A 13,516-nucleotide genomic window follows, 5' to 3' on the forward strand; every position below is an offset into this window, starting at 1 on the left:
CAACGGAAAGAAAGAGCTCAAGCTGGGAGCTTTCCCTCTGCCCTGAAGCAAACACCCTGTACTCACCTCCCCCACGGACTTCTCTTTAATGTTCTTTAATTTAAGGATCTTCTTAAATGCCATGGTTAGGATGGCCCCTCGCAAGCGGACGCCAGTTCGGTAATTCAATGCCCAAGTCAGTGCAAGTGACCAGGAGCGCACGACTTCCGTCAGGAGGAGGCCCAGGACTAAGAGCAAGCTGTACCGGAGGTTAGAGTCTGTGACCTGGGTGTATTCCAAGAGGTGTTTCACCACGAAGGCCTACAGGGAGAAACACACCCCACTGTCAACATCTCCACAGCACCCACACATCACGCCACAGTTTTATGTTAAGTTAGAAAGAGGAAGCAGCTCCACTGTGCAGTGGTACGTACGTACATAAGCAGAGAAAGACCTTGAAGGACCAAATCTTACGGACTACGTGGCCTGCGGGTATTTACTCAGGGCATTTCGCAGGAGGTATGTCTAATCTGAAATTTTCTTCCTTCAGGACACCACCAAAACCGTTACTCTTTCTAATGTAACATAAACCTGTCCATGAGCTGAAATTAATTCTAAACACACGGTCATTAAAAAGTATCTATTTGACCTTACTCCAGTATCTCCACACACTGATACATTTCTTTAAATGAAATTAAGACCTTTTTTTTTTTTTTTTTTGGATCGTTTCAAACGTGCTTATTTGATAAAAAGGAACAGTGTACCTACAGTTGGACTGGGGAAGAGTGAGAAGTGCATTTGCAAAACATTCCTGAAAATAAACATCGGCAGTTTAATAGTACAGAAGACAGCAAACAAAGCAGACTATCCAAAATCCAGAAACCCTCCCATGGACCCTCCCCACTCCCCACTCCCTCCCAAAAACAAAAACATGTTACCTCAGGTAGTATATGTCTAACACCACCTGCAGTGAGGGAAGGCAGCCAGCCCCCAAGAACCACCGAGTGCCACCTCCAGCTCTGAGGTCCTGCAACGCCGGAGCACACACTCACACAAGGCACATTCAGCAACAGGATTAAATACCAGGAAGTGGGAGGTAATGTACTTTTATTGAAAATGAAAAAAAAAAAAAGTACCATCTTCAAAGAGTATCTCACAGACACTGTACAACAGGAGGAGCATTGCGGTAACATACATGGGAACATACAGAGTCGAGTTATACAAGGCTAGCCGTCTAACAGGTCATCAGGCCTCCGACTGTTGTTTTAGCTACACACAGTGGAAATACAGAATAGAACCGATATCTGTTTCCAGAGTCCGGAGTAGTACATCAAGCTGACAGCACTTAATCGATTAAGGCTCCTGAAGCTGCAGGGAAGCTGCAGTGGAGGAGATTCTCCAGGAATAAGACCTTGCTGCTAAGGAAAGAGAATTAAAAAACAAAAAAACAAAAAAACTAAAAACTCCCCAAAGAGGTAACTCTGCTTAAAATCACTGGCGCTATTGGTTCAGCAGGCTGTGATGAATGACTTCTGTTCAGGACAGAATACAAAAATCTAGGCCTCAAGGAAAAACTGGTGGGATCCTTCAGAGTCTTTTCAAGTCCTTGCAGCTAAAATCGATCTTGCCAAAAATGAAAGAAAACAAGCCACGACAAAAGAAAGCCAAACCAATCCCCCACCCTGAAGGAAGAAAAAAAAAAATTAATGAGAAACCCATCCACCCAACTACCCCGATCCTTATAGCAAAAGGTACTGTAGATGGAAGCCAGCTCTGAATGACAGACAAAAATGGAGGCCAGACACAATTGTCCTGAGGCGGCTAATACTGAATTCCAGAACCCAGACGCTCTCTGGTTAACTGGCATTTCTCATTTTTCCTGAAAGGAAATTAATACCAGATGTCCACTAGATCCTAAGAGATCCCCACCAATCAGATTTCTGTCAAGTGTCGGCAAATAACCTGATCAAATAAATGAGATTTCAGATTCCAAGCACTATTGTATTCCACCTCTCCCCTCCCTCAGATTTTTAGGTTTATATCCATTGTTTGGGTCACCACTGCATACAGCTGGGTTGTTGGTTTACTAGCAAGAAGATTGGCTTCTTTTCCAGTATGCAATCCAAAATGTGGAACTGAGTCACTGAGTGGCAGGGTCAAAACCCCATTTTTCCTCACGTGAAGCAACTCAGTAAGATGGCGATGCAGTAAAGCATTTTCTCACACACCTCGGCACTGATGGAACAGTCTCCAAAGGAAGGCGTGAAAGGACAGCAGGTTGTAGTTTGGGGTTCCTTCCTTCCCATACCTTTACAGTGCCATCTTTCAGCACCGGGCAATAGCATTAGTACCTCCCGGAGGTGAGGAGCCGGGGGAAAGTCAAAGACATAATGAAGGCTTACATTATGTAAAACTTTCAGAGGGTGGGGGGAAAGAGGAAACAGCAGATTAAAGAATTTCCAACACACAGGGTTTAAAAAAAAAAACAATTACATTTCAAACCATTTTGCATGGGATAAAGAAAAAAAGGTTTTTCATGAAAAATCCAACCAAAATTTAGTTTTAAAAAGTTACAAACTTATCATTTAAATGCAAACAAACTGGGAGGAAAACTCGAGATTGTCAGAATAGCTGTCTGGCTGTGGAAAGCATTCCCAGTGAATAAACATTACCTTACCTGAACTCTTGGCGAGAGATTCTGCCCAGCTTGACTCTCTCATTCTGACCGCAGAATACAGCCATCCTGAAAATTCTAAAGAACAGCTTCTGTCACTGGTTCCACTACAGAGAGACTCCCCCCAAATCCAGATCCTGACAGCACCAAGCAAGCTGCAGCTGGGGAGAGGTGGGGAGGGTGGGAAACTTACCTCTCTAGAGGCTATTCACTGCCCTTTCCCCAAAAGGCCCTGGAGCAGAGTTAGCATTCACCGAGATGTAGTGCTGCAGGAGGTAGTCTTCTCTTGCAGATCTACAGGGTGGATGCTAATTCTTTACACAAAAAAATCATAGGTCAGGCCTGGTCTTTTTAAATTGTTTGAATCCAAGGAGGTCACAACTTTAGCAAGACCTTAGCAAGTCTGGCCACTCATGTTAGGTCAGGACCATACCCATATACGTTCTGCTACTCCGTTAACACTACTGTGACCTTTGGACACTCTGCACAGAGCTCTGGTCCACCGGCATCACTGAAACCTTGGATCATCTCGATGTACAAACGTCCAGCCAGTTAAAAAACATACACACACATTAACTTCATTGTTTCATATATTCTGCATGTGGCTACCAAGGTTCAGTGAGGCCTGAGAGGAGATCAGAAATATCCCCATATTTGGGGAGTTGGTTCTTACATAGATTTCTAGAAGAACAGACTGAGCCAGTTTGAAAGTCGTGCCACATTAGAAAATGTCCAAAAATCTAAAATGGATGTTCTTCGAAAGGATTTAAATCCACAGAACAGAAGGTATGCTCATTGCTAGTACTAATTTCAAAACCAGCCTGATTCTTCAATTTCCAATTAAAAAAAAATTTTATAAGAACTGGAGCTCCAAAAAAAAAAAAAAAAAAAAAGTTTGCTTTGCTTATAGTTTTAAATCTTTTTATCATTTAGATAGACTACGGGTGGGACCATTGCTTTCTCAATTGTTCTAGGATGGAATCACATGAAATAACACAGGCCTTAAGTTGCTCTTCCCCAAGAGGGGTAGAGAGAAGGAAAAGCGTGCAGCAGTTTTCCTATTAAAGGAAGGCTCTCAGTGTTCCCTGGCATCTAGAAGAGTTTACTAGAGTTAGCAATCCAGTACGCAGTGCCTTAAAAGAGAGATTAAGGAATATGCAGATGCTCAAGGGAGTGACTGTAGGCCCCAAACTGAACATGCATAGGTAGCTTTTTTTTCCCCAAATAAAAACTTAAAATTGCAGTAATCTATGGAATTTCTTCCCTTTCTTCCTTTCTTTTCTTTTCTTTTTTCTTTCTTTCTTTTTTTCTTTTTTTTTTTTTTTTTGTATGGGGGGCAGCCAATGAACTTCTTGCACTGGCCAAATGGAATCATGAAAGCCTGTATACTGTGCTATCCAGCTCAAGGAATTCCACAGAAGATCCAGAGCAGCCACCAGCCCTGTAGTGAAACAATGACAGAAGCTCTTCTTGGGGGAAGCTGGTCCTATGAACATGTTTGCCATTTTGGTCAATAACATAATATTCAGGTACATGGTCTCTCTTACTTAAAACTTATACAAAAGTGTGTTAGTTGGTCAATTAATATAGAAACCTAATACCAGGAAAGTAGTGTTCTCTGCTTCAGAAAAGAGATCAGAACTTTTAAAAAGGCATCAAACATTAAAAAAAAAAAACCAAAAAACAAACAACACTAATGACAAAAAAAAAAAAAAAAAAACACAGAAAAACTGCAAATTAGTTTTACCTAATCACCATGCATCTTAGGCATATACTTACCAAAACCATGAACCTCCAGCTTACCCACACACGGAAAATGCACAGTATAAGTAGCACTACTGCTCCGATGCCTCAAGGCAAATATGCAGAGAATAGATTTAATCAAAGTCTCAAGTGTAAGGAAGCACAGCAGGTGTAAGAAACAGGTGTCCAGAGAACAGCGTGAACATCACTCTCTTACCTACCCTGCTTCAGTACACACTAGGAAAAAACCATGGCTACCACCCCGACACCTACAGCACAGTTCACACCATACACCAGAACTCAGCAGACTCCAGGTCAGACTCTAAAAACCTCAACACTCCTCTAGTTTCTTCGGGCTCATTTGCCACGGAACCGCCAAACACGTGACAACCCTGCCTCCAGGCATTCGGTGTGACTCCAGCACTGGCTCAGCAACCTACGCCACACAACGCCGCTCTTGCCCACTCACAGCACCGTGAGACACCATCTCCCCAAACCAAGACTGTCATTTCATGTAGACACGCAGCCAAGAAGCACAGTCCTGCACAGGGCTGGAATCATTCATTTTCACCCGCCCCAGGAAAGCAAGCCAGGTCCAGCTCTCCTCTGGCAACATGGCCCCTCATCCTTCCAGCTGCTGACAAGCCACCATTCACTCCAGAATCGATTGTTCCCTTTCAACAGACCCAGAGGCAACTCTAAGGCTGCTAACTAGCCCAAAGGTGAGCACAACCCCTGCAACAGAACAAGAGTGTTAGAGCTGGCCATGGCCGGGCCCCTGGAGACTGTCAGAAAGGATGGTTAGAACTTACTGGTCCACTGAAGCCAGCCAGCTGTGTGATCATCAGGCACACGATGGAGAGGATGAGCCTGGTGCGGCAGAAGATCCACACAACCCTTCGGAGGGAAGCGGCGTCTGGCCCAACTTCATTCAGCTCTTCTTGCCACAGTCTCTCTAGTCTTAACAAGGGCACATGTCCTCGTTACACATCTCCCCAGGTGAACAGACACTCCCTAGATTCCCTCCAGCCATTGCTTTTTGCCTCCAGGCTTTGACACCACTCACACGAGCCTCTCCTTTAAACTGTGTACACGGACTTCACCTTCTGGGAAAAAAATACCCTTCCTGGGTAACTACATATTTACCCTGTATAGGGAGCCCCTCATGACATAGAAAATAATGAGAACAAAAGTCCTTCCTTCCCCCCAGAAAAATTATCCCTGAACAGAATTTGCTCATGGCTAAGAGCTCCTTCCTCAAGGGTCCCCAACCCTTTCTGAAGAGTCCTGTAGTCAAATGTAAAGTTGTAAGCTAGATTTTAATCATGATAATCAGCTACCACAAAAATGTATTCTGTCACAAGGCAGCAACATAATTTCCCTGTCGACTCAGGAAGAGAAGCGGGGCTGAGAGAGAGAGAGAAAGCCCGTGGTTAAAACAGGATTAAAGGTGAAATAGGAGATAAAGCAGAAGAGCAAAGAGAAAGTCATCCCCAGGCTACCCTCCCTCCAGAGGACAGCTCAGATCCTAAATGAACACAGAGCTGAGGGCGTCACACTGCCGGACCCACCCTCCTAGCTCAGGCCCTACGCAGCCAGTATGTGGGAGACCAGGGTGGACCAGAGACGCCTACCTTCTGCAGTTCACATCGGAAGACTCGTGTTTGGACAAAGACCACACGTCCTCCATTGAGAGCTCTCCCTTCCTGTGGGCCACACGGGCCAGAGGAGAAAGCCAAGAAAAAGTCATGCAGGAGAAGAGCCCAGCATTGTCCACTGGGTGCTGGTGTCTAAGGAGAGAAAACCCAAAGCACAAAATTGTCAGTGCACACAGACAGGCTAGCCAGCATTTATAATACGCTGTTTAGCAAACGGTTCCTGACTATAAATGGGTCTTCCCAAATGGTCTGATCTTAGCCCGAATTTTCAAAAATGCTTTTGGTGCTTCACAGACAAGTCATTTACTGGCAGAGCCTCTTACTTGGAAGTGGTCCGGATGGGCTTCAGAACACTTAAGCTGTGATGGTACTTTCCCTTGGGATGTTCCTCATCCAGGATTCTGAGCTGAGAATGCATGGAGGCATCCAGGGAAAGACCCTCAGCTCGGGCTGCTGTTTCCAAGGCATCTTGGCATTCCAACTGTTTTAACAGATAGAGAAGGCAGGGGCACAGTTAATGAACATTACAAAAACAGAGGGGCAAATCTACCTGACATAGTAGCTCAAACTGCAAACCAGATTCGTCTTACCTGAGAAATCCCAAGACTCGGGGTTAAAACTAACTTGTATGATAAGAACTTGCTGAGGAACATTAAACCAGTTACATAGAACTTCCAAACTCTTGAGCACTTTTAGGTTCAGAAAAATTGAGCAAAACGTACAGAGAGTTCCCACATACCTCCTCATCTCCCCACCTCTTCCCCATCTGTTTCCTCCACTAGTAACATCCTTCCATTAGGGTGGTACATTTATTAAAATTGATGAACCAATACTGATATGTTACTATTGACTAAAATCCACCATTTACATTAAGATTCACTCTTTGTGCTATATATTCTAAAATTTATATATATTTTAAAGTGTATTGTATTTATTTTTGAGAGAGAGAGCATGAGCAGGGGAGAGGAGCAGAGAGAGAGAGGGAGAGAGAGATCCCAATCAGGCTCCATGCCCGGTGCAGAGTCTGATGCCGGGCTCGATCTCGGGGATCATAACCTGAGCCAAAACCAAGAGTCGGATGCGTAACTGACTGAGCCATCCAGGCGCCCCTAAAACTTATATTTTTATCACCAAAATGTTTTATCTTTCATTTTCCAATGTGGACTAAGAGTCAGTTATTTCACTACTAACTGTAAATTCTGTCGCCCATTTTCTATGACAAGAACTTCACAATCATCCCCAATTAAACAGCCCTTGTCACACAGAAAAGCCAGTATGTACACGTGTCTCCCCCCTTTCTCCTTTATCAGCAGCAGGGAGAGCAGAATAGGGGCTCTCACCTGGCTGCACAGCTAAGAGCTCCAATACCCAGATACCTGCAGCATGAAGCTGAGGGTCCCATGGGTTGAAATACAAAGTTAACCAACCATATTTACCACAAAGCTTTTATAAATACCACTTAATCACATTAACAGGAATGCATGTAATTCAAAGTCTGACTGAGGCAGAAGACGGTGGGCCAAGAATTTGAACACCTGTATCCTTGTCTAGTCTAAAAGTAATTAAAAGTTGACACGTTCCTGTTGCAGAAGAGGTGTTATTTTCCTCAGATATGGATTATAAGCACATCATCCTTTTCTCACACTGTCACAAATATTTCCAGCAATGGTTATGAAACAGCAAGAATAGATCCCCAAATCAAGAAAAGTTAAGTAGCGCAGCACCTAACACACCATCTTACACAAAGCAGAGTCTCCGTTTTTATGCACCACTTCTTTTCCACACAGAACAGAGGCCACTCAAATGTTGGCGGAAATGAATTCATGCATGGAGGTTACCTGGATGCCTAGGTGGCTCTCTCCTCAAATACAATAGCTTTAGTTCACAACACAGTTATGCATCTTCAGATAAGATAAGGTACTGCTTAGTATTGGGAAAGTACACAGCCTTCCCAACTGGGAAACACATTTTTTCCCTTTTGATAAAGGCAAGGTAGACCAGTTTCAAGAACATAACAACATTAACATGATAAATGAATCAATACCAAGAAACGAATTAACTTAAAAAAAATTTTTTTTAATGTTTATTTATTTTTTAAGAATGAGAAAGGCAGATGTTTCCGATTCTGTGTCTCCCTCTCTCTCTGCCCCTCCCCCGTTCATGCTCTGTCTCTCTCTGTCCCAAAAATAAATAAACGTTGAAAAAAAAAAAATTTAAAGAATGAGAAAGGCAGAGCGTGAATGGGGGAGAGGCAGAGAGAGAGGGAGACACAGAATCCCAAGTAGGCTCCAGGCTCTGAGCTATAAGCACAGAGCCTGATGAGGAGCTCGAACTCACAGAACATGAGATCATGACCTGAGCCGAAGTCAGATGCCTAACCGATTGAGCCACCCACGCGCCACAGAATTAACTCTTTTATAAAGTATTTAGGTATTAGGTGAACACTTATTTTGTGGTTAGGGACTATGGAACCTAATAACAAACTAAGTACAACAAAGGTATGTTTTTTGGTTTTTTGTTTTTTTTTTTTTTAACTTTTAGGCTGCCTATAACCACAACAAGAAGAAAGCCATTGGGTTGAGAAAGGAGAAAGATATACTAAAAATACAAACACACCTACTATAAGGAAGTAGAAACTGGGAATACATACAGAATAGGTATAGAATGTTGTGAGGACCAGCCTTAGTTGGATATCCAAAGCTTCAGAAGAAGATAAAAACTAAAATAATACCACTTCAAGTGCACACTGGATATTTGCCAAAACGGACTACATGCTGGGCCCTAAAGCAAACCTCAACAAATTTCAAAAGACTGACATCACATGGTGTATATACATTGACCACTTTGGAATTCAGTTCAAATTCAGTAACAAAGAACACAAGAGAATCTCCAAATATTTAGAAATCATGCAACACACTTCTTTTTTTTTAATGTTTATTTATTTATTTTGAGAGAGAGAGAGAGAGCTGGAAAGAGAGACAGAGAGCAAGCAGGAGAGAGGCAGAGAGAGAGAGGGAAAGAATCCCAAGCAGGCTCCACACTGTCAGCATGGCAACCAATGCAGGGCTTGAGCCCACAAATTGTGAGATCATGACCTAAGCCGAAACCAAGAGTTGGACACTTAACCAACTGAACCACCCAGGCACCCCAACACACTTCTAAATAATATGAGTTAAATATATAAAATGGAAATTAGTAAATATTCTGAACAAAACGCTAAGAAATTATAGCACTTCCAAATTTGTGGGATGGGGCTATAGCAGAACTTGGAGTAAAACTGTGAATGTTTTAAAATCATACATTAGAGGGGCGCCTGGGTGGCTCAGTCTGTTAGGCATTTGACTTCGGCTCAGGTCACAATCTCGCGGCTCGTGAGTCTCAGCCCCGCATCAGGCTCTGTGCTGACAGCATGGAGCCTGGAGCCTGCTTCAGATTCTGTGTGTCCCTTTCTCTCTGTTCCTCCCTGCTCGGACTCTGTCTGTCTGTCTCTCTCTCAAAACTAAATAAACATTAAACAAATTTTTTGGGGGGGTGCCTGGGTGGCTCAGTCGGTTGAGTGTCCGACTTCAGCTCAGGTCATGATCTCAGAGTTTGTGAGTTCGAGCCCCACTTTGGGCTCTGTGCTGACAGCTCAGAGCCTGGAGCCTCCTTCAGATTCTGTCTCCTTCTCTTTCTGCCCCTCCCCACTTGTGCTCTGTCTCTCTGTCTCTCAAAAATAAATAAATGTAATAAAAAATCTAAAAAAAAATTTTTTTATCATGTATTAGAAAAGAAGAAAAAGTGAAAACTTGGGGGAAGAAATTTTATTATTTCTGTGACATCCTTTTTAAAATAATACTTAGAATTATGACTGAACCAGGACATATCAGATTTTTAGGAATTGTGTACAATTTCTGGAACAACATAAAGAAAGTTGAGCATCACTTCTTATTTGACAATGCTTCCCATGAAATTTAACAAACAAATTAAGCCTAATTAGTTCAATGTCTTCCTTTCACAAGTACAGAGAATACATCTTTTGAGATGTTTCTAGGGACCCTCTGAAAAATCCCAAAGTTAGTTCAAAGTGAACAAGACTTTATTAGAATTAGATTTGGGGTGGGGCACCTGGGTGGCTCACTCAGTTAAGCATCCAACTTCGGCTCAGGTCATGGTCTCACGGTTCATGGGTTTGAACCCCACATCAGACTCTGTGCCTCCTGCTCTCTCTGCCCCTCTCCTGCTTGTACTCTGTCTCTCTCTGTCTCTCAAAAACAAATAAACATTAAAAAAAAAAAAAACAATTAAAAAGAAGAATTTGATTTGGGGGAAGTTTGTCAAAAATATCAAAAGGCTTAAAACACTTGATTAGATTACAGCCACCATGAAACAATACTTAGTTACCCATTTTGCCAAAGTGACAATTAAAGACTTCAAAAGCTAATACAGAAAGCTACAGAGTTGTAAAAAACTTACCTCTTTTAATAGAGAAGACTCAGTTTTCTAAAATAAAGGTAACATAAGGTGCAATAAATTATTTTCATAAACCATAGAATCTTTGTTTTCTAGGCAGATTACTTAAAAGGTAAAGAAAAACCTTTCACAGTCTCATCTAGAACAGACCAATAGTTCAAGAAAACTTTGTCCTTTTAGCAGATGAAATAAAATTTTTTCAGTTTTACAGAAGTATATTATTGATATTTAAATTCATTTTTCCTTAAACCAATTAAATAGAACTCTTTTACATAGTAATTTTGGCAATGCCCTCTGGAGGTAGAAAAACACCACATATGTAATATATGTCCATACACCTACATAACATGCAGACACAGAGACCCTGTAGCTTTCATTCCAAAACTCTAGCTGTGAATCAGGTATTTCTCACACGGCCAAAGTTTTTTTTTTCTTCTTTTTTTTAATGTTTATTTATTTTTGAGAGAGAGAAAGAGAGAGAGAGAGAGAGAGAGTACGCATGAGCACAAGCTGGGGAGGGGCAGAGAGAGAAGGGTACAGAGGATCCGAAGTGGGCTCCACGCTGTCAGCAGAGCCCAGTGTGGAGCTCAAACTCATGAACCGCGAGATCATGACCTGACCCGAGATCGGATGCTTAATCGACTGAGCCATCAGGTGCTCCATGGCCAAAGCTTTCTGAGGCAAGGGAGCTTCTATAGCAGTCGGTATTTTGAAAAGCCTCCTTTTCCCTATTTAAAAAAAATTTTTTTAATGTTTTTTTATTTTTGAGAGAGAGAGAGAGAGAGAAAGAGGCAGATCGCAAGCAGGAGAGGGGCAGGGAGAGAGGGAGACACAGAACCTGAAAGCAGGTTCCAGCCTCTGAGCTGTCAGCACAGAGCCTGACATTGGGCTCAAACCCATGATCCATGAGATCACGACCTGAGCCGAAGTCAGACACTCAAAAGACTGAGCCACCCAGGCGCCCCTCTTTTTCCCTATTTTTAAATTCACTCTCTGTGGGCAGTGTTTTGGTTATCTCCTGGGGTGTTTACATTTCAAAGACATGATAAAATTTACAACGTTAAGGGGCAGAGAGAGTACAAGTTTTCTCTTAGGAGTTTTTTGAGTAATTGCTATTTGGAACTTTCCTCTGTATTAAGGGTTGGACAGCCTTGGGCATTTTGTCTATTTCACTGCCAATCACCATAATATTCTCCCCTTCATTCTCTTCACTTTCCAGCAATTACAACTCTTAGATCCATTTTTTTTTTTTTTTTTTTTTTTTTTTTAAAGAAGGCTCCATGCCCAACATGGGCCTTGAACTCAAGACTCTGGGATCAAGAGGACCCTGGGATCAAGAGTAAGATGCTCTACCAACTGAGCCACCTCTTAGAGTCCTAATCAGGCCTTGTCACAAGTGCTCAGACCTCAATCCACAGAAGCCCACACCCTCCTAGCTTTGCAAAATGGCAAAATGGCAAAATGGCAAAATGGCAAAATGGAGACTAAGGTCTCCAACTTATTATCCTGCTCTCCCACCTACTCTGCCAGTCCCAAAACTGAATAGTGGACAACTGCATGTCCTTCTCTAACTTCAGCCCTTACCCAACTTTTTGATCCAAGCTTCAGCCTCTAGTTAGTTGGGCATCAGTGGCCAGCAGAGCTGCCCAGACTAGAGGCCAGCTCACAATGAATGCTCACTGGGCAGAGTGAGCACAGTGTGCTATGTGTAGTTTCTCAAATGTGTATCAGACCTGCTGGCATTTTCAGGGTGTCCTAGTACTCACATGGTGGTCCACAAGCATCTAACATACAGGCCACCACTCCCCACATCAATGTAGATAGCCAACCAGGGATTTCCCCCAAGGAGGATGCCTCTTTCCCAAGGCCATTTCTTTGGTCTCCTGACTGGCTTGCCAACAGTTGGTTTGTAAACTGGCCCCCATACATGCAGGGCAAGGAGAGACCAAGGAAAGAGGCAAACCACCTCAGATTGGTAGGTGACAGGTTTGATAAGCAAGGGAATTTACATATGAGACTTTTCTTGAGTGACAAGATGAGTACATCTCCACACCCACCTGCCAGAGTCTTAAAAGTTTATATAGAAGCCCTAACCAGGTTCAGTCATGTATACAGTCCAGATGGTCTCAACAACACATTATTATCTGAAGGCTGTGTTCCTCAGGAAGCTTCTGGGAGAGGGGAAAGCAAGTGGAAGCCACATTCCAAGGATGGGGGAGGGAGTGAGGAGCTTCCAATTGTAAGGATCCAGTTCACAGGTCAACTGGCACTTGCATCCTCTTGATGAACCTTCTTCCCCCACTACTATTAGCTTTAGTAATTTAAGTTTTATTTTGTTGACCTAAAGCTGCCTCTATCCCACCTACCCCGGGACTTTAGCAAAAAATAGAAGAAGCTAGAGTAATTGTCCTTGTTTATAGCCAGATCTCATGACTAGCATTTATCTGTAAAGGCAAACCGCTTACTTACTCGAAGATGACAGGAATATCTGGGCAAATTAATTTATAACAAGTCAACACAGCATTCCTATGTGCCAAGCATTGTTTCAAATACTTTTTAGGTATTAACTCATTTAAATCCTCATAACAACCCTATGAGGTAGGTACTATTATTTCTCCTATTTTATAGCTGAGGAAAGGGAGGTACTTAGATGTTGAGTGGCAGCAGGGATTTGAGTCCAGGCTCCAGAGTTGAGGCTCTTAATCACTATGCTATGATGCTTTCAAACAAACAAACAAACAAAAAAAGCAAATAAACTATCACTGTACAAGATGACCTCAAATGTACCCTCATAAACAGCTCTCCTCTTTCCCCAGGGTGAGTATCAGATTAAAATAAACTATGACTCTAACTCTGACTCTCTCAACTAACCTCATGATAAGCAAATGGTAGTTTCAAAGTCAAAGTCACAAGTACATGATTAGAATACTAGAATGCAAAAAAACTATTTTATTTAATTGCAAAAATAAAAAATGTGCTTCCTCATTATTTTTAAACCAAAGATGAACAG

General features: G+C 42.5%; 1 protein-coding gene across 9 annotated transcripts in view; it reads right to left on the reverse strand.

Moving 5' to 3' along the window:
- Positions 1 to 13,516, reverse strand: part of ABCC5 (ATP binding cassette subfamily C member 5) — an 80,025-nt gene that overhangs the window by 50,344 nt on the left and 16,165 nt on the right. For 3 of the 9 annotated variants that reach the window (XM_025914144.2, XM_086674850.1, XM_086674851.1), the window contains exons 3-6: positions 6,378 to 6,535; positions 6,031 to 6,186; positions 5,209 to 5,356; positions 67 to 300 (exon numbers count right to left, since the gene is read on the reverse strand). In XM_025914144.2, coding sequence (XP_025769929.1) covers positions 67 to 300; positions 5,209 to 5,356; positions 6,031 to 6,186; positions 6,378 to 6,535 — 696 coding nt within the window. Of the gene's footprint in view, positions 1 to 66; positions 301 to 743; positions 882 to 1,069; positions 2,732 to 5,208; positions 5,357 to 6,030; positions 6,187 to 6,377; positions 6,536 to 13,516 lie in introns of those variants that run through there. The other 6 variants (XM_086674857.1, XM_086674856.1, XM_086674855.1 and 3 more) reach the window with 6 other exon arrangements.

This window comes from Puma concolor, chromosome C2, assembly GCF_028749965.1.
Source record: "Puma concolor isolate L17-30 chromosome C2, mPumCon1.1.hap2, whole genome shotgun sequence".
In the NCBI taxonomy this organism is placed as follows: Eukaryota; Metazoa; Chordata; class Mammalia; order Carnivora; family Felidae; genus Puma; species Puma concolor.